The sequence below is a fragment of the Pavona decussata genome, unplaced genomic scaffold (genome assembly GCF_977016875.1).
Source record: "Pavona decussata unplaced genomic scaffold, jaPavDecu1.1 SCAFFOLD_130, whole genome shotgun sequence".
NCBI classification, from domain to species: domain Eukaryota; kingdom Metazoa; phylum Cnidaria; class Anthozoa; order Scleractinia; family Agariciidae; genus Pavona; species Pavona decussata.
Window position 1 is genome coordinate 245,983 of NW_028145544.1, and position 20,103 is coordinate 266,085.

At 38.2% G+C, this 20,103-nt stretch overlaps 1 protein-coding gene across 3 annotated transcripts; it reads right to left on the reverse strand.

Moving 5' to 3' along the window:
* Nucleotides 1–4,144: 4,144 nt before the first annotated feature.
* On the reverse strand, nt 4,145–19,284 carry LOC146468451 (uncharacterized). Of its 3 annotated transcripts, none has more exons than XM_085124179.1 (11): nt 18,783–19,284; nt 17,989–18,078; nt 12,351–14,883; nt 9,421–9,502; nt 7,800–7,949; nt 7,433–7,531; nt 6,738–6,851; nt 6,520–6,618; nt 6,296–6,397; nt 5,656–5,760; nt 4,145–4,879 (listed from the first exon to the last, which is right to left on the reverse strand). In XM_085124179.1, the coding sequence occupies exons 3-11, from the start codon at nt 14,819–14,821 to the stop codon at nt 4,847–4,849; spliced, it is 3,255 nt and encodes a 1,084-aa protein (XP_084980305.1). In that variant the 5' UTR covers nt 14,822–14,883; nt 17,989–18,078; nt 18,783–19,284; the 3' UTR covers nt 4,145–4,846. The 3 variants fall into 3 exon arrangements, with proteins under 3 accessions (XP_084980305.1, XP_084980306.1, XP_084980307.1); XM_085124180.1 differs by lacking the exon at nt 18,783–19,284 and adding an exon at nt 18,320–18,728; XM_085124181.1 differs by lacking the exons at nt 17,989–18,078; nt 18,783–19,284 and adding an exon at nt 16,473–16,612.
* Nucleotides 19,285–20,103: the final 819 nt, after the last annotated feature.

A 20,103-nucleotide genomic window follows, 5' to 3' on the forward strand; every position in this document is an offset into this window, starting at 1 on the left:
ACACTGTAGTTATAAAAACGTAAACATGTCATTAACCCTAGCTATCGACTGTGAGGTAGAAAATGTCGCTGTTTCGTACAGCTTCATTTAAGAACTGAGCAAATTGTCACTCTTCTGTTTAGTGAAAAACGTACTAGTTGTGTGAAGTACAATAATGAAATTTGTCGATCATTCTGACGTTGCGTTATCGGAAAACATGCCACGGCAATCGGCCTTTACGAATTTTGCTGTGGCATTAGTTATCACTCGCTCTGACTGTGAATAATTTTTTGTATAGGAATATTCAGCAACGAAAAATTGTTTAGAGTATTACAATTTGTATTGTATCGATAACTTTGTCATTCTTTCGGGAAAATATATTATACAAAATAAATGTATTTCAAATGTGTTAACAGGTACTTGCGTGACCAGTGCGATATCAGTTCGAAGAAAATACACAAAAAAATTTTGTTAACACTTGACTATAAACGTTATACCCAAACTAGATTTCTTACATGTTGCAGTAAAGTAACAGATCGTTCCTCATGCATACCTGTTATTGTAAGTTTCCATGTACCAGGACAAGATTTTGCCTCGAAATATTTCCCCATTTTCAAGTGTTCACATGTCATGGGAGTTCAACAGTCGGCATGTTGTTGACAGGCTGTGATCTAGGAAACGTGCCTGGTTTGCACAGCTTCACAAACCCAAAAGTGATTTTAACGCCTGTAATTAGTTTTATTATTGAAACAAGTCCATATTTAGTAAGATATACCATAAATACTTGGTTTTAGATGCACCGTGTGGCAATGAAAAAAATTGGTTGAGATCTGGACGAGCAGAAAGGTGACATGACACTTTGACCTTTTCAAATTTGGGGTTACATCTCACTCCCTAGTTAGACTTTTTGAGGTATATAAAACAATACAAAACTTATTAGATCATTAGATTTAGTTTTGGAACAAGAATTTTATAATTCTCCGGTAAAAATAACATACAGACAATAATTTATTGAAACATGTCATCTTGTCCTTGCGTGACCACTGGAATTTTTTGAAAAAATATGTAAAAAATTCCCTATGTGTTTTATTCCGTCAAAGGCTGGCTTTTAAATTACCCAAGCTGAATTTTTTATATGTTGCAGCACAAGAATAGAGCTTTTCTTTAGTGTAACTTTCATTGTAAATTTCGATGTACCAGGAAAGGTATTTTGTCCGCAAAGTTTCCACAATTTTAAGTGTCAACAAAAATGCTGAAAATAGGATTCTTCGGACTTTGAAAACTGCATGTAAATAAGAATCCTCCAGCAATATTTTCATAAGACCGTATTCTTAGAAGGATGCCTAACTTAACCTCAAAAGATCGTTTTAATACGCTAAGCCGTCTTCCTTCCCGAGCGATTTGAAAATGCACCAAATCTCATCAAAATTTAACGCCGGCTGCGACGCGATCACGGCATTTCACATTATGCCGGAATTCTCGAAAACGAAAAATCTTTGGAAAGTTTTATTGTTATTTTCGTAAATAGTTCTCTAAAGGCATTCTTCTGACAAAATATGAGGAAATCCGAAATTTCAGTTTTGACCGCGAGTTCTCGATATTCTCAGTCAGCCGCTCTTAACTTCTGTTACTTGCTCGAGGGGTATACTGTCAAGTAAAATTTGGGAGCTCATGTGGACAGATTTTTGTTTGGGTTTAAATATAACATAATTGGTTTCTTTATGTTAACAGAAAGTTTGTTTGATTTCATCCATAAGCTAATCTTGGTCAGTTCACTATTCATTACAGAGGCATTCTATGGGTAGTTCCCTTATCCGGTCACACACAGAGTTTTTAGCTCAATCGTGACTAAACACGTGAAATCACGCCCTACCTTTACAGTGTGACTACAGCCTGTGGTCCTGGTCCTATTCCTTGTTGTGTTTTTTTATTCGCTGAGAGCCGTGCAAAAGATGGCCTGTTTAAGGTTTAGAGAGTATGTAACAAGCTAGAAAAATTAACTGAGATTCACCATGACAATAAACCATTCAGACACTTAGGGGTAACACAGTTCCTATTTTCACGTCCGCGCTTCTAGAACACGAAATCAAAACCACAGAGAGACCGAGTGACGTTATACACCCAATCCAACAATGGCTGACATTCTTTTGTCCGTGTTCAAATTAGCTTCACTAGTATCGTCCAGGATAAAATACTCTTTAGATATTTGAACTGTAGAACGAGGCTAGTGACGCTAATTTGAATGTAGACAAAAGAATATTAACATGGCAGCCAGTTTTGTACTGGGTCTATAAATCGGGAAAATTCCACCGCGCTCTCGAACATTAAGACCTGTTGTCATAGCGCATTACCCATTGTCACCTCCCTCATTATAAGTCATGGTACCCACTGCCGGGTCTGTGCACAGCAGCCAGCTCTGAACAGCGGATGTTCACAGCCTACCCAGGGCTAGGAGAGAGCCACAGTCAAATGAAACTTATGTAGAGGGAGGGGAGGGTGGATAGCGATCTCTTGAAGAGATCGCACTTTCATAGGATAAAATCATCACCTTTTGGGGATGAAAATTGAGCTGTAACTGGAACTATTTGTCAAAAAGAATTGGTTCCTTTAAAAGGTAAAATATGAAGTCGAAATCACCAACAAAACAAGATACTGATAACTTTTAGGGTTTCCTTTCGAAGTTATCATTTTATAAAGTGAAAACCATGAGCTGGAAATAAATGTTGCAGTAAATCACAAACATCTGTTTAATTACTTTGTCATAAAATGAAAAATTAAGATGACTTTTATAAGGACACTCTTATACTAGTTAAGAAAACTTATTGAAAATTACATAAAAATACAACACCAAAAACAAAAATATCTTAGTTTATACCTTAAATATAGGGTAATTTAATATTTAATACATATTACTTCAAAAGTGAGTTTTAAAACAACACAATCGTAAGATCTACTTTAAAACCCTTAAATATGTCTTCACTAGCATCAACAAAAGAGTTACCGTAGATTCTGATAACTATAACTTCTTCTTTCACGCCATAAGCTCGAACCCAGAGTAGTTCCCCCTAATTAACTCACTGGCGTTATTTAACTCCAAATGTTTCAAACGTTCATAACAAAAAAAGTTTGAAGAATGCTGAAAATGCTGTTTTCTCTTGTAGTTGCAAAAGCTAGTAATAATCAACTCATTATAATTGATACTCAATTATTCATTCATGCATAATTATAAAAGAAACAAACAATTGAGTTATTAAGTCTCTGCGTCAACCCAAAGGATTCATCGCCAGAAATTCGGGACATTTGAGCCCGCGTAAGGGTATGCGGATTCCGCCTTGAAATCTACCATATGCACAAATAAAAATTGGCGGAGCGTGTCCAGCGAAAGCGAAGTCTTACGGTCGACTACTCCCAATTAAATTCTTTGTCATCGGTTTTATTGTACGACACAAATATCAAAACTCCCGCAAAAAAAATGGTAATAACCGCTGGGCGAAAACGATGACTATGGGCTCATATACGGCTGATGAGAAGCAAAAGTTAGGCATACACAACCGTAGTTTATGTTTAGTGGTGAAACCACTGATCTAAAATATTGCGTCAACATAAAACTAGAGGAAAATGGCTTTCAAATGGTGTTTTTTGGAGCAAAATTAGGGTACAAGCGGCCGAAATATCGCAGTTCAAAGATAGCAGATTTCAGGATTTTAGCGTGGAATGCCATGGGATGTTCACTGAAGTCCATTTTTCGTGGTTTTCAAAAGCAAAAAGGAAACATCGAAATTAATGGTACGGAGCTGTGAGACACACGGTGAGTTATTTTAACGTATATATTTTTCATTCCTGCATACACATTTTAACGATCGCATTCGGTTTTACGATAATCGTTGGTTATAAACTATGATTTCTGATGTTGTCGATAATTCTCCCTCTACGCCTTGTAATTTTTCGCGTTAAAACTGCTTGCAGAAAACGTTCAAAAGGAAACATGAAATTTGAAGTCTCCACTTTCATTTGTGCACAACGTGTTTTGTAATAGATCATCCTAATTCTTCAAGAACTATTCCATTAAATATTTCATTCTCCATACATTTTCTTTATACATTTTGCGTTCGCTTCAAGGCTAAAGCTACCGCAGGATATCACATTCGCAGGCTCAAATGTCCCCAATTTCTAGCGATGGCTGACCAAGTTAGCTGCCAGTGAAAAAGGGACAGGGCGCAAAAAAAATCAGCGTGCCAAGTAAACCACGCGAGACTTGGGGAGAGGAAAGAAACGACTATTCTGCCCATCTCTAAGATTCCTATAGTCCGCTCCATTCATGCAAAATTCCTGCGCCTTATACCTCGCCAGTAGTTATCTAAAAATAATAAAAGCCGAGTTACCACACTCAGCTTTGGCACCATGCAATAGGCCATTTCCGAGTTGCTGTGAACCTCACTATGAGGTGCAAAGTTTTTATTATGAAAATTAGTTTCCATTCATAAGCAAACGAAACTAATTTTCATATGAAAAGGTTTGCACTTAGCCTCGCTTTCATAATGAGGTTCACAGCAACTCGGAAATGGCCTATTATACCAACATCTATCTAACTTGGAATGCTGAAATCGTTCCGTTTTAAGTGAATATAAAAGTAAAGATTTTTTTCTTTTGAAACAATCGCACTAGTTCACAAATGTGATAAAGTTAAAGTCAATCACCGCAGAAGGGGTGGCTTTCCTTGTCTTGTTTTACTGCTGATTACAGCTGTGATTAAACTGCCAAAGTTGAGGCACCAATAACGCTGATAAATGTGAGTCCAACTTTACAACGTTGTCTGGGACCCGACAAAAAGGCGATGAGCAATCCAACATGTTTACGGTCGTTGTGCTCAAGACGCCTTGCAAGGCACACCGGGAAGTTTCTGGGGTAAAATAGAAATATTATTTTAATATTCTTAGGTCAGAATAGCGTGATCACTAGATTAGTTAGAAGTTACCTTATATAGCTTTACAAACAGCACAGGAAAGTACTGCTCAGAAGCTTTTATTTCAGTGGACACATTCTAGGATTTTATCCAGACTCAAAAGTTAGAATCACCTTGTACAGCATGAAAAACAACAGAACAGGAACACATATTCAGTAGCTGTCGTTTTAATGATCATACTTTTCATATTTCTGCCAAATAGCCACATTGCGTTAATAGGGAGCTTAAGCAACGGCGACGGCAACGGCAACGGCAACGAAAACGTCACCTGAAAATGTATCTTTATTTCATTTGTACTACTTCGCGATTATTTCAACTCTCTCGACTTTTACAAAAATGGCGAACTATCCAGGGACCAAATTGGTAGGAGTGGCGTACAATTTAAGAAAGAAATTGAAAAATTCACCGTCGTGCGTTCACGTTCTCCACAAAACTTTAAATGTGGCCATTCCACGTTGTTGCTTTGCAGAGGACGGCAAAGAAATGTACCAAAATGTAAAATGCACGTACAGAGTGATTGTTTTTGCTCATTAAACCTATTGTTTTGCGGCGTTGACGTTGCCGTCGCCGTCGTCGTTGCTTAAGCTCCCTAATAAATGTTTGAAACCACCAAACCAATACAAGGCTGGGTCAAATCTACTCACTACTGAGAATAGCCAATACAGTTCACTGTTACACGCCTTCCTGTGACACCTGCAAACTGACTAGCATACCTTTCGAGGTTTTCCGACTGGATCAAAACTGACATTTCCATATATCAACAAAGCTAAGTCCTTGAAGTTCCTCTGCATTGCAATAGAAAGAGCAGTGCTCCCTTCCTGGTGAAATGAAACAAAGAATCTGATTTTACCACCAGGACCAACAGAACCTTTATTGTTTCGAACAATTAGATGCGCTTGAGTGGATTAACTGGGATAGCGTGACTCTAAAATTGGGCCTGACAGGAGAAAAGGCTCTGGTGGGTCGCACGAAAAAGACTGTCTGGGAAGCAAGTGAGAAATCCAAAACTGATCTCGTAACCAGCAGACGTACGAATCTTACGTTGCCCTACCCACATCTTGAACTGCCTGACGCATCAGTAATCTCTTAGGAACATGTTAGGGCAACAGAGTTTAAAGTCGCAAAAGACCACCTGTACATTGTTACCAGATGAAAAGGTTCCTTTGAGTGGAATAGGACTAAAAGAAAATCGCGAGCGGATAGGCATAAGGTGAGGCGACTGAAGGGCAAGCATTGCTCGGTGATCGATGTTCTGTTCATGTTACTCCCAACTAAGGAGACTATTGACAAACTAGAAAGGACATGTGTGGCCGTTTTAAACGAAACACTGAATTCAGTTGAGAAGTAACTTACATTGTCCTCGATAGACGCATCACACCCTGGCTCCAAAAGCAGACGCTTGGCGATGTTAAGATGACCATGTTCACATGCACACATCAGCGCTGTTGACCCATCCTGGAATAGTAACAAATGAAATACCTCAGAAGGAAATGAAGTCGTAGTTCGTAGTTTACCGTGAAGGTCGATAAGAATTGGTTGCATAAAAAGAATGCATGAAGCAATACGTCCAGTCTTACTTCGTCCTGAGCATTAATGTCAGCTCCTGCCTCCAAACAGATTTCAACCATTTCCATTCGTCCTCGACTGACAGCCAACATCAGTGGACTCTGCCCTGTCTGGTTTTGTAGAACAAAAAAACAAAAACAAAAGGGATTCAACAATCGTGATCACTGATTCATAAAGCCGAACCCAAAGATGACCATTTTAACGTCACTATCGATACTAGTTTACTTACATCATCAACTTGTTTGTTTACGTCTCCCGATTGAAACATTTTCTTGGTAATTTCTTTGTCATCTTCTTTTTGGACTCCAGCTAACGCCGCCATCATGATCGGCGAGTATCCAGCCTGTTAATTATTCAGAGTAATAAATTTGCATTCTCATTTCAGTCCATATATTGCCAGCCGAGGATGAGCTCGAACCATTAAAATTACAAGCACATGGGCCGATGAAATTAACAACGTCAACCCTCTGCCAATAGCCGACCTCCTCTAACATCAGCCAACATCTAACATAGCTGTGTTTTTGCTGGACCCGTCCGTTCCACCCAATAACATACCCTCTCTATATCGATCAGGAAATTATATGGAAGGAGGTTAAGGGAGGGGGAGGGGGGAGGTGGGACTTCACAGAGAAGTTTGACTAAGTGGAAACAGTCAACAGTGTTGTGCTTTTGACTATGACGATGCACATCAGTTTCTGAATCAGAATACTGTGGGGATTGCGGCAAAAACAACATCGTAAGCGGAGTTAAGCTTGGGGAATTGAATGGCAAGCTGCACTCCTTTCGCTCCAAACACCGATTTTATACCCTCCCTAACTGGTTACAGCTTTGCTCTTTATTCGCCTCTAAGGAGCAAGTGCATAGGCTTGAACTGCTTGGTAAAAGCCCTTAATGTGGTGTGAATCGGGGTATCGTTCCATGTACCTTGTTTGGCAGGTTTAAGTTCATTAGTCCTGTACCCAGCAGCACATCCACTACCTTCCAGTTTCTGAAAGAAACTGCATAATGCAGAGCATTGTTCCCCTTCAAGATAAAAACGAAAAAGTACATTATAACCTGATTAAATTGAAAGTCGTTTGCTAGAAGGAAAGAACATCACACTAGTATTAAATAGAATTTTTCTCAGAAGACTGTGCGAACTACACCTTTTGTTTTGGCACGAAAAACATGACAACTTTTAATTTATAAGCACGAGAACTCTTAGATAGGTTCGAACCTAAGATCTTCCTATTACTAGTTCGATAAGTAAGGTAGCTATTAATGTTTAAACAAAAGGCAAGATTAAACTTACATTGCTGTCCACCAAGTTGACGATTGTCTCTAACAGCATATCGATTTGATTCTTGAATATCTTCAGAAGGCCTTTGACCAGCTCCGAGTCACAATCCCTTGAACTGACACAGCGGAACCAGTTGTTCTCCACGGTACTCATGCAAGAAATCTGACAAAAATAAAAACAACTTGTGAGTTAGCTCGCACGCAGACAGAATACTAAGGGTGACTTTATAATGAAGACAGAACTTGCGTCAGTAGCAAGTCTCCCACGCAGTCGTTTTTAGGGGGGGGGAGGGTAATACGGCGCTCCTAACGACTGGGTGGGAGGGGTACGACGGGATAGTAAGCGGGACAACACAGCCGAGGCTTGGCTTCGCAGTTTCCTTAAAATGAGGTAACATGGAAACTTATTTTTGCCTTAGATGGGATGCTTGTTATTGCAGATTGTCCCTGTTTTATTTGAATGGTTAACCCAACAAATTATCGGTATACATGAAAACAGTGGATATGGAGTAAGATGTCTTCAAATATGAGGTAAGATGCGCTAAATTCTGGACTACTGTTCATCGTGATCTGAATGAAGCTCTCTTAAAAAGTGAATGATTTGTTTTTTCCCCTTACACCAACAACTAAAGAGGTAATGAGAAGTCTCGATGGTATGAAGCATCTTCAAACCAATACCTGCAAATATCAGACTTGTTCTATATGGAGGGGAGGTGCCTTACCCATCCCAAATGAATTCAATAAAGAACAAAAATTTTTTTAATTCATTATTTTCCCGATATTTTTTTTACATTCCCTTCTTTTTGCCGGGTGCACTTGCGCTGTTGATATTTTTCAAAGGCTAATAGTTCGCCTTTCCGCTGGTGAAATTTAAGTTAAATGATAGCGACTTAACGTTTTTACCAGAATAAAATATGTGTAAAATATTGCAAGTACATGGACAATAATAAATTCATTCCCAAAGAGTTCTTCAGTGCACCCTCCATGGACGGAATGGCATTATGGTAGGATCAGGAAAAAGAAGAAACATTATAACATGTCGTAAAACAACGAAACGCGCAACAATTAAAACAGAAAGAAAGACGGTAAGCTTTTACCTCTTTTTCCTTGAAGCCATAAATCATAAGCTTAATTTTGCCCTTACAAATCTTTATCTTTAGAGACTAAGAAAAGATGTTTGAGTTTATCTGACGATTCATGTAATCCATTTCGCCTTTAATTAAGCTAAACCGGAAATTTACTTAATAGAAAGCTCACTTGTCAAGTGTATATTGATAAAATTGACCAATATACATGTACGTTCTTGTGTCATCGGCTCTGTTAATTTTCTCCTAAACCATCTGGAAGATGATTTTGAAATGCACCAACTCAGACTTACAAACTGTCAAAAGTATGTAAAGCCACATGCAATGTACCGACAAATGTTAAGAGAGAGGGGTGGGTGGGGGACTTAGCAGCTAGGAACTGGATAGCAACTCAAATGATCCACACCCTTAGCAATTTGAAGAAATTCATCAACTCTGGCTGGTAAATTTGAAGGGGGAAAATCTATGCAAAAATAAAAAGAATGCTCCTTATCTGCGCCCCCCCCCCCCTCCCCTCCTCCTCCTTTAGGTGTATAGGTGCATAATTACCATTTGTTCTCTTCCAATCTCTTTTCCTTTGTACAGATGTCCATTCAATAGTTTGCATGCCACAACAACTTCATCAGTGATTCTGCAACACAATATAAACCAAACATTAGACAGAAATTCCTTGCATTCCTAAGATCCATGCATCTGATTTTGTAACACAAAACTGTAGTTTTCTTTAAAGTACCAATACAGCTAAAAAGCTTCCATTTGTGTGGTCACACTTGAGGATTTTCATCCACTTACTGAAAAGTTAGCTGTAGCTTTAGAGAATTAGTTATTTGTGAGGGAGGAGTGGGAAGGGGGAGACAGGAGTGGGGTGGGGAGGTACTAGAAACATGTCCATTGGGGCGGTATAGTTTACTCTTGCAAGTAATAAGATTTAAGGCTGCCACCCACACAAAATATTTCAAATACTTATATCATTTCTTATCTCTTGATAATCAATCAGAGCAAGACAATTGTAGTGGAGTGCTTTGCCTTTGATCTCCAGAAGCCAAACCGCACGTGCGGCACAATGTTGTGTTAGCTTTTGAGTCTGTGGATAAAATCTTAAGTTTCAACATTCACCTTAAACCTGTTTAAACAACACTTTCATGATGCTGTGCATTTTTCAATGTTTTATAAAAAATTCAATTTGGAATGTTTGATTTTGGGCACTTAGCATTAAAGGTGTGGGTTGAAACTGATATCATTTTAGCACAATAGCTTCTAATATAACTTCCAAACAGTCAATGCTCATGTTGACAGCGCTGTCCTTATTATGTTTTAATTAGGAGGGTTGGAAAATTGAATTATTTGAAGTGTAATCTTTTAGAGGCATACAAAGAGGACAGTTAAGACTGCACAGTTTTCAGTTTCTCTTCATGGTTTACCTAAAACATCACTTAAAAGCAGGGTTTGGGTTACATTCCTTTCAATATTTACATACAGATAAAATTACAGAAAGTGCAACTTAAATTCCATTCAAGTACATTCAATAGATAATATTACAGGTAAACCTATTAAAAAGGACAGATAACATGCAAGCAAAACACAGCTTAGATCCATTACAGTAGAAGTCCACAGATAAAATTACAGGCAGAAAATAGATTCATTCAGTTAACATTTTAAAACATAGCTACAATCCAGTAGAAGTCCACAGATAAAATTACAGGCAGAAAATAGATTCATTCAGTTAACATTTTAAAACATAGCTACAATCGTGTAGCTTCAAATGAAAGCTACCAAGTTGTACCTTCCCGTAATACTGTTTATTATGCTGTACAAGGTGGTTCTAACTTTTGAGTCTTTGGATGAAATCCTAAAGTGTGACCACTCTAATGAAAGCTACTGAGCAGTACTTTCCTGTGGTGCTGTTTGTTATACTGTACAGGGTGGTTCTAGCTTTTGAGTCTGTGGATGCAATCCTAAAGTGTGACCATTCAAATGAAAGCGAGTGAACAGCACTGTGGTCTTCTTTCTGTTAAATTAGACTTCAAAATGAAATTTGTCAGTTAATGCTCTGAGAGTACAAGATTCAAAGTGTGTTTTTGAAGTTCTATCAGTCATGTTACCAGTCCTTACAAATCACTCAACACCTCATTGATGCCTCATATAATGGTCATTTATTTAGTATCGTGTTCAACAAATTGCATGACTGTGGGTTACAAGACAGCCATTCTGTTTCAAGCAACTTCAAGCAAATTGAATGTCACTGACAAACTATTGCAAAGAAGAGAACTTTGAATGAATTTCTACTCTGTTATAATAATACTTGTATACTTATTAATAATTACACTCATGGTGCAAATTGCAGATCTGAGGTCACAATTCAAATAACTGTGTAAACATCTAACCAATCAGAATTGGAAGACAGAGGTGCATTTGGTTGGATTACTATAAAGGGAACCATTACTCTTGAAAGAAATTAGCATACAAATAATTATTTGGAAAAACATGTAGAAATATTTTGTCAGACAAAAAAAGATAAGTTTGCACTATACTTAAATTTACTTATAAATTTTCCCTGCAACACCAGTTTGGATTTCGTTGTCAGTTGGTGGTGCAGTTGTTCTACAGAGAAGCACTGCTCTGCTTTCTCAAAAACAATGGCCACCATTTAATATGACATCATAAAATACAAACTGTTGACACCGGAAATTTAAAAGAGAAAACGAGCCACACTCGTATAAATTTTTTTGTACATTAAAAGGTTCCTCCTACATGAATTTTATAACAGTAAATTGAGAATTCAAGGGTAGCATTTAAGGGAACCTCAACTGTGTAGTTGACCTTGATGGACATTAAAGAATTAATTATACAATTTGAATCATAACTCTTAGTATAAAAGATAAACCTTTGATAAATTATGTCACTTATACTGTGACTGTTGACAAAACAATACTTCATTGCTTGCACTTTAATATTGTATTTGTATATCTGACAAATGCACAAGATAATTTTGAAAGAAAATCCATATAACTTATGTTTCAATATGCACAGCAGGCGTGCACATACACTAACCATAATGGTTTGTCACAAAGTTGACTACAATCTGTTTTGGTGTTTTCCATATCTTTTTTAAACACATAAGTGTGCAAACTTGAAACAATGTGAATTTAATAGTAACTGAAAGAACTCTGTTTAAAAAGTAAACTAAAGAGCAGGAAAAATGTATGGTAAAACAATCACCACCCAAAATACACTATGGGAGGACTTAAAATATTAGTAGTTAAGTGAAGAACTATAACTTAATGAAATATTAAATAAAATTTTGTGGTTCTTATTATAATAATGACCATGATGATGAAAGTGCGAGTGATGATGGTGATCAATGGTGATGATGATGATGATGATGATGATGATGGTGATGGTACAGGGTCTGACAGAAATAGGCAATTCCCTGAGAGATTGTTGTTTTGTACAATCATAGTCTTATAAAGGATCCATACCTAACACGATCAGGAGATCGAGATGTATCCATCACTTCACTGGTCTGACTTGCGCTGTCACTGCTGGGGTTATCATTGTCAATACTTCCGTCTGACTCATTAAGGTCACTCTCTTTGCTGTGGCTATGCTCCATTTTAATGCCTACGCTGTCCCTAGCATCACTAGTATAAATACTGTGCTGCTTAGACTTGAACGCTCTAACTATGGTCTGACCTGTAGTGCTTCCATTAGTCGTGACATTCATGTTAGAGTCAAATTTAGAAATATTATCAACAGAAACAAGGTTAGCTTGAATAACAGGTGGGTTTTCATCAATATTAATGTCAAAGTCTCCAACACCTATGGAATGCATTTGAACATTAAAGCATCGCTCGCAGTAACTGTCAGTTACACAACAGTCGCCTATGGCAACAGTGTGAGTCCTGATATTCATACACCTGTCGCAGAAGTTATCTGTTATGCAACACTCACTGACACCAAGCGACCGTGTTTCTACAATCTCGCAGGAGGTTCCTACAGACTTTGTTTTCTTATTCGAGCATCTGTCGCAGATCAAATCAACTGAAACATTTCCACTGCCAACTCCAATGGATCTAGTATGCAAACTGTCACATTTACTGCAGAAGGAATCCATTATAGTACAGTTTCCAACACCAACTGTACACATTTGGTCTTTAAGAGAGTTTTGTCTTACTATGGGTACCACTTGCTCATCTGCTAAGATATGGCTGCTGTTTGGATTTTGATCTGTGGATTCCAGCTGAATTTGACTTTCTGCAGTTACTGTGTTCTCTGTAATGTTCTCCAGCTTGGTTTGTATCTGGCTGCAAATTGCACAGACAAAAGCATTCTCCTCCAATTTAAAGTCACCTGTTCCGGTAGATGCTGTTTCCAAGTTTGAACAGTGTTCACACAACATCTTGTTGTTAATTTTCTCATCACCAACACCAGTGTCTTTAAAGGATATTTGGTCGATGCCACAGCCCACACTTCTTGTCTTAATGTTTCTACAACGATCACATGGTTGGTCTTCTGAAATGCTGAAATCTCCAAGAGCAACATTTCTAAACTCCACTTTGTCTCCAACACCAATTGTCCTCGTTTCAAGATTGCTGCAGCGGCTGCAAAGATAGTTATCATCAAGGCTAGTGTCACCTACACCAACCGACTTGCACAGTGGTATGTCAATACGATTGGCAATAATCTCATCCACTGTTTTCAGTATTGAGCGAGACTTTCTTTTGGAGCATTTTCGGCATTCTGGTTCATCGTCGATAGTGCAGATACCAACACCAATGGAAACCATAGTTACCCCAGAATGTCCACTTGTCTGAACCCCAACACTAGCTTGTGTTTCTGATGGCTTCATACTAGTTTCTCCATGAAGAGCGTTGCCTATACTAAGAAGCTCTGTACTTGTCCCTGTTGAACGGAGCAGTGGCTTTACTGACACCATTGCATCTGTTGTGACAACCTGAGGAAGAGCCTCGCAGGAAGAGTCCTTCTTTTCTACTGACACCTGAACTCCTTTCTGTTCTGTGTACAGTAGTGCTCTTCCCTCCCCCACACCTACATCCTTTGTGAAAGATCTCATCATTCCAACACCAACTGACCTCGTTTTAGGTTTCTTAGCTTCTGCTCTCGGCAGGTAATTATCCTGGTCGTCTTGGCTTGAGTAACTCTCTGTACCCACACATACTGACTTCACTAGCTTCTTTTCAGAGACTAGGTTTGAGCAGCAGCAGGAACAAGCATCGTTCACTGAACAGTCTCCAACACCAACAGAGTTCAGCTTGACTCTAAGTCTTTTCTTAAGAAGAGAGTAATCGTCATCATCATTTTCAGTATCACTTTTGGACCCTCTTGAGTGCATATTGTTGTATACTGTGTAGTCAGCTGATCTGGTTCTCTTCCGAGCAACTTTTGACTGCAGCTGTTTAATAAGCTGTCTCTTCTCCTCCTGTAACACTGATATGCGGACTTGAAGGGTTGGTACATTTCTCACCTGTTCTTCCAGCTCTTTTAGTCGAACAAGACTCAACGCCATCTGCTCACGAATTTTCACTAAGCACTGCTTCAATTCTGACTCTGGAGGCAAGTTAGCTATTGAAACTTCCAACAGAGATGTACTTGGTCTCAAAACAGGTGAACGCACACTTTTGTAGCGAGGTACATTGATTGGCTCAGTGGGGAAGTCAAATGCTCTGTTGGTGTAGTGACCATCTCCACTGCCGCTAAGAGAACTCAGTGGGGATAAACTCCTTGGAGTTGAAGAACATGGACTGCTGGGGTCAAGGTCTGCCATGTTCTTCCCACTACTGCCGTCACTGTCAGACATGCTCTCCAAGTCCAGCTCAGTTAGATGGGCACCATGTTTAGGAAGTGGATAGTTGTCATCATAATCAGAACTTAGTGATAAGTGTCTAACTCTGCTGTTGGCTCCACTCTTGAGAAAGAATGGTTTTGACATTGGTATCAAGTACAACAACAGGAATGAGGTTCATGGACACTGCTCTCAGCTATCATTTGGCCCTAGAAATTAACAACAAAAAAGAATCATGAGTAAGATAAAACATCCCTACCCAGAAAATCTCCTCAATTGCAGCATAATTTGGGCCAACTCTTTTCAGGACGTACTCCCTTGTTTTTGTTTTGTTTGTTTTGTGTTAGCTCATTTTTGAATTAATTTTTCAAAACTTTATTTTTTATGAGTTTATGCATCAATGCACAAAATAATAAAACTTGTCTTTATAAACTTAACCCTAGCCTCCTGAACAATCAAATCAAAATTTGAGCAAAATGTGAAATAATCCATGTTGTCATGGTGATGACAAGTACTTATAATGAACATGTCATAGCTGATCTACCACTTAGCTATATTTTGCTTTGAATTTTGTGATTCGTTAATTGTGCACTCCTATGTCTTAAACATGCATGCTTAATATTTTATGATCCATAATTATAGTTAGATAGTTTGCAGCTTAACAAAGGACAATCACTTAAATTGCTTGCATACCACATGTTTAATTGCCTGTAATTAACGATGTATGTCTTTAAATACTTTGCTAGGACAATGTACTTATAAAATAGATCATTAATTTTTTTTCTAAATGGAGTTCCATCTCTTATCTTTGAGACATCTCTTGTAGACAAAAATGAATAGTCAAGAGCCATTCAAATCTAGATCTAATATCACGCACAACTACGATAAAAGCAATACGGTTGAGAGATTTTCAGTGCTACATATAAATCAACTGAATATTAATGAGTTCAGGAAACAGTCCATTGAATCAAAGGGTACTTTTGATTCCTTTTTAAGAAGGAAGCTAATAATTCTTCACGATAAATTTAACGTGGAATGTAAACCAAAACTTTTTAACCTAACATAATGAATGTTTTAAGCCATTTTAACAAGTGCACAAGAAACAAAAAATTTCCGGTGTAAACTCTGATACTGAAGTAAACCTAAATCCATGACTCGCCGTAACGTCGAGACAGTATTTTTTGTTAAACTTACTCTCCCAATTGAAGGAGACTTTGGACTAAATCCTTCCGCCCGTTAAGTAGGAAAGTTTTACGCTTCGATTTTCACAGCGCTTGACTGGAGAGAAGCCAGGGAAAATAGTAAAGGTTGTCGTTTTAGCCGAATTTATAAATAGACAACTAAGGACTAGGGGGTTAATTTCTAAAGAAACTAATGCAGGGTTAATACATGTAAAAATTAGGATACTCTGAAACTCGAAGAGTAATTTTTTCGGACCCAAAATTCAATGACTTGGGTTATGGAATGTCGTGACCAAAAGAAAATACTGCTAAGTTAATTTTACGATACCCATATCAACTTAAATACTTTTATACCAGCTGTTTTAACCCGATGAAGCCAGTTAGACGCAGTAACATCACTCTTTTCAAGAACCAGAAACAGAAATTTCAAAAAGGAACATTAGCGCCTTCAAAACAGCTGTGTGCGGATAAGTTGTAATCAATGTAATGGAGTTGCGTCGACGATCGAATCACTAAAACAACGAGATCGGAACGTTGATCGCCGTTTCACGGGATAGACTAGATCAACATAAGAAGCTGCTACAAATGGCTAATATTCAGTCCATATTTGAACTCACTTTAGAAAATGTTGCGTAGTTTGCGCTTTCATCCCAAGCTAAAATATTCTTGGCACCGTCTTCGCTGTATCACACTTGAATCCAACCACACATGACTTGTCGCGGGATTGACAGTAAATTCACGTGCGCTCGAATTTCAAGTGATGTGCACTGTGTGCATCGTTACCGGCTAGATAAAATTACACTTTTTATTATATCAATCTCTTGAATGATACGACAGCCTGTTTATCTTTCCTTATCTACAACGTTAAAACGCCGTAGGACCAATATCCATTACAAACGACGAAACGCTGTGTGCTAATTACCACAGCAATATCTTCTGCTCATACAAATATCCCGGGAAATATGTATTAACACAATTTTCGCTCTACAGCTCACTTTGCAGTAGAATCGTTAACAAACTCGAGCTAAATTATATGAGTGTTTCTATAGTTTTTGACCATCTTCGTTTACATCTCGTGACATACAAGGCGTAAACATCAACAACCTGATTGATACCATTAAAAATGTGAAACGTACTATGTAAGTAAATACGAAATGGACCTCATTTCACGCGATTCACGCAAACTTAACCACGTCCACATTCTTACTCAAAAGTATTAATCTGCTAGATTAAAATGGCTATAGGTCTGAAACAGACACTAATCCCTGTTTCGTGTTTTATGGAAAGAGCAAACCATCGTCACCTAAGACCGGAGAATTGATAATGCAATTGTGAACAGCCATAGTCTAGAAGACTTAATTTCCGTGATATCCTTAGAAGTTCCTAAAGATACACAGGATGTAGTTATCTTCAGTTATGCTTAGGAATTTGTGGGTGAATATTTACCGCATTTAATGTGGTCCACTTATAAACCCCTAAAATTATAAAATAAAGTGAATGAAATCTTAACATCATCTTCCAATGAAAGCTACTTAGCAGAACTTTCTTCTAGTCCTATTTCTTTCTTGGTATAAATTTGTAGTAAGAAATTTGGGTTATTTTTCTGGTGAACAGAATGGAACCTTAATCCTGTAAGCTTTGAATGGGAATGCCATGAATACGCGAATGACGCACTGGCCAGTACAAAAGATGGGATCCATGAAGAAATCACGAAAGAAAATACAGTTTTGTTGATACAAAATCAGAGTACTCAAGAGATAAATGAATTTCATTTCCATGGTGTAAATTTAAGTGACATAAACGTTTCCAGTCCAAAATCTGTTGTGTATAAAATTTGTCAGAGGTAATTCGTTTACTCTAAACCATTCTTTGCTAAATAATGGACTAGAAACATGGCCTCATGGGGAGCTGGCAATTAGCAAAAAAAGGTTTTCTATTTAGTAAACTTATCCCTGAGAATCAAATTTATAAGTACTCTGTGAGTTAAAAATCGCCACGGCTTTTGATCTTTATGTGAGGGCCACGAGAAAGTGCACGGTAATATCAAGTACGTATTATCCACAGCATAAACAATATACACAAAATTTTCTTTATCAAAGAACAATAGCAAGAAAAAGGGCAAACATTGCGTACCTCTTGAACGGAGCGTGTTTTGTACTGTCTTGCACAGGAATCCTCAGTAAAATTCAACGTTACCCCAAGTTTTCGTTGATACCGTGGTATCTGAAACGTATGAATGCACAAGAGAGTAATCAGCTGTGAACAGTTAGCCTCCAATATTAACGGCGCAGCTGACAACGTGGCTTGTTGACTTGGTTTTAGACCACATCCGAAATGAATTGAAACCTAAACGATTTGGCTAGCTGAGAGTCACTCCTCGAAATTCAAAGCATCGATTTCCTCTGTCTGATCTCAGAAGTCGAGGTTGTGACCTGGCTGTGTGGTTCTTTGTGTTCAAACTTACCTTATTCTTGCAAGCTCGAATTGTGCGCACTTGCTTTTGACAAATTGCTGAAATGTGCACCAGGGCACAGTTTAGATATGTTTTGCATGACAAAAGATTCTCGGGAATATTTTCATAATCGTTTGAGAAAAGCGCCATAAAAGAACTTATTATCGGTACATTGCCAGAAGATCAACCACCTTTCGTTTGAAATCGACAACCGTGTTCGATTTCAAAACCACAGACTGTGTAATTTTTTTTATCAAACACATTTGAACGGGATGGCTTCGCCATAGCTGCACGTTCCAACTTTTCCACAGCTCAAGAATTCACATTTACCATAAAACTAACATGACTGAACTTTAATTTAAGCGCATAGCAACGAAGCCTTCAACGCAGCAAGGCTTTAACCTGAAAGAGCATTGTACATAAAGATGAAATACGTCTGTTGTGCGAGTCAAAGTTCAATTAAACACGAGCTTACCTGTGTTAGATTCCTCAGTGACCAGGTGGGCTTGATCTTTGTCTTCTTTATTAAAACGAAGCTTATCTGTTAACAAATCCTAATAAATGCATTTTTTTTTTCATGAATGGGGAGGCTTTACTCCAACAACATGGCTGACCCCGAGCCGCAGTGATATTTTAGCGGATGTTTATTTCAGTACGGCAGCCCATAACCGCGTGAAAGATCGACTTTGATTGACATATTCATTGACGCAGAGCATAAAAGTTTGCATTCTTTAGTGTGTCACGCAAGAGTGTGCGTGACAGTAATTCCCAATCATTTGCAATGGATCTTTGCAATGCCAAAAACAAAAACATTGAGGCACTGGGCGTTCATATGTGGTTTAAAACTTGGTTAACAGATGCTAGAGAACCTGCTGTTTTCTTTCTGTACAGTACCGTCGATCCCGGAAAATCAGGATCAGGGAACAAGAAGAGAGGATGAAGGACTGAGTTAAGGAAATTACGTAAGTTGGGGAGTCGCTGCATTGCAAAAAGACAGACTACGCTGTTTTTCCTTTCCCTTCATGGTAAAAGGGTAATAAAAAAAATAGGAAACAGGGCATTACACTGTAGAAAACAACAAAGGCATCTCAAGTTATCACAAGGTAACACCAGATATTACACAACATCGAAGGATACCACACGGCATCATGCATCACAGGCTATAACATGTCCTTACAGGATATCACAAGGTATCACACAGCATCACAAGGCTAAAACGTGCAACAATACAAATCGCCGGATGAAAAAAGGCCCAATTTTTCCTTTCCACGAGAGAATCTCAGTAGCTCACACCGTCAAAGGAAAGTGACGGGCTTTAAGATTTTTGTTTGTTTGTTTTTGTTGTTGTTTTTTTGTATAATTCATTCCCCAGAAAAACTGGCAAATCGTAAAAAAATCAACCGAAACATTGGTTTGCTTTGCTAATCTCTGATTGGTTTTAAGCAAAACAGTTGTGGTACTGGTACATGTATTTTCTTTGCATGCTGATTGGTTCATCGCGGTATTTGTGTCTGTTGTGATTGACCAGAGTAATTACTTTGGTTAGTCAGTTGAAACCACTCTAACTTCACAAGCAAGATGAGAGGTGGTGTAATTGCTTTACCTATGACTTGAATTTTTCTGGACACGATTCAAACGCGACTTATAAATGCAGCCAGAGTGAAGCTGGAGAAATCATTTGTTCAGTCCCACGAAGAATAAGTTTGGTTTTGGCACAGACAATGATTAAACTGTTTGTCTAAAAGGTTAATCAAGGACGGTTGTTCTAATTCAATCCCCAGCTGGTTTTCATCAGA

Coding starts and splice junctions, on each gene's coding strand:
- LOC146468451 (XM_085124179.1), bottom strand. CDS start 14,821: ATGTCAAAACCATTCTTTCTCAAGAGTGGAGCCAACAGCAGAGTTAGA. Junction 9,503..12,350: donor CGATCTCCTGATCGTGTTAG/GTATGGATCCTT, acceptor ATTGTGTTGCAG/AATCACTGATGAAGTTGTTG. Junction 7,950..9,420: donor AGATTGGAAGAGAACAAATG/GTAATTATGCAC, acceptor TATTTTTGTCAG/ATTTCTTGCATGAGTACCGT.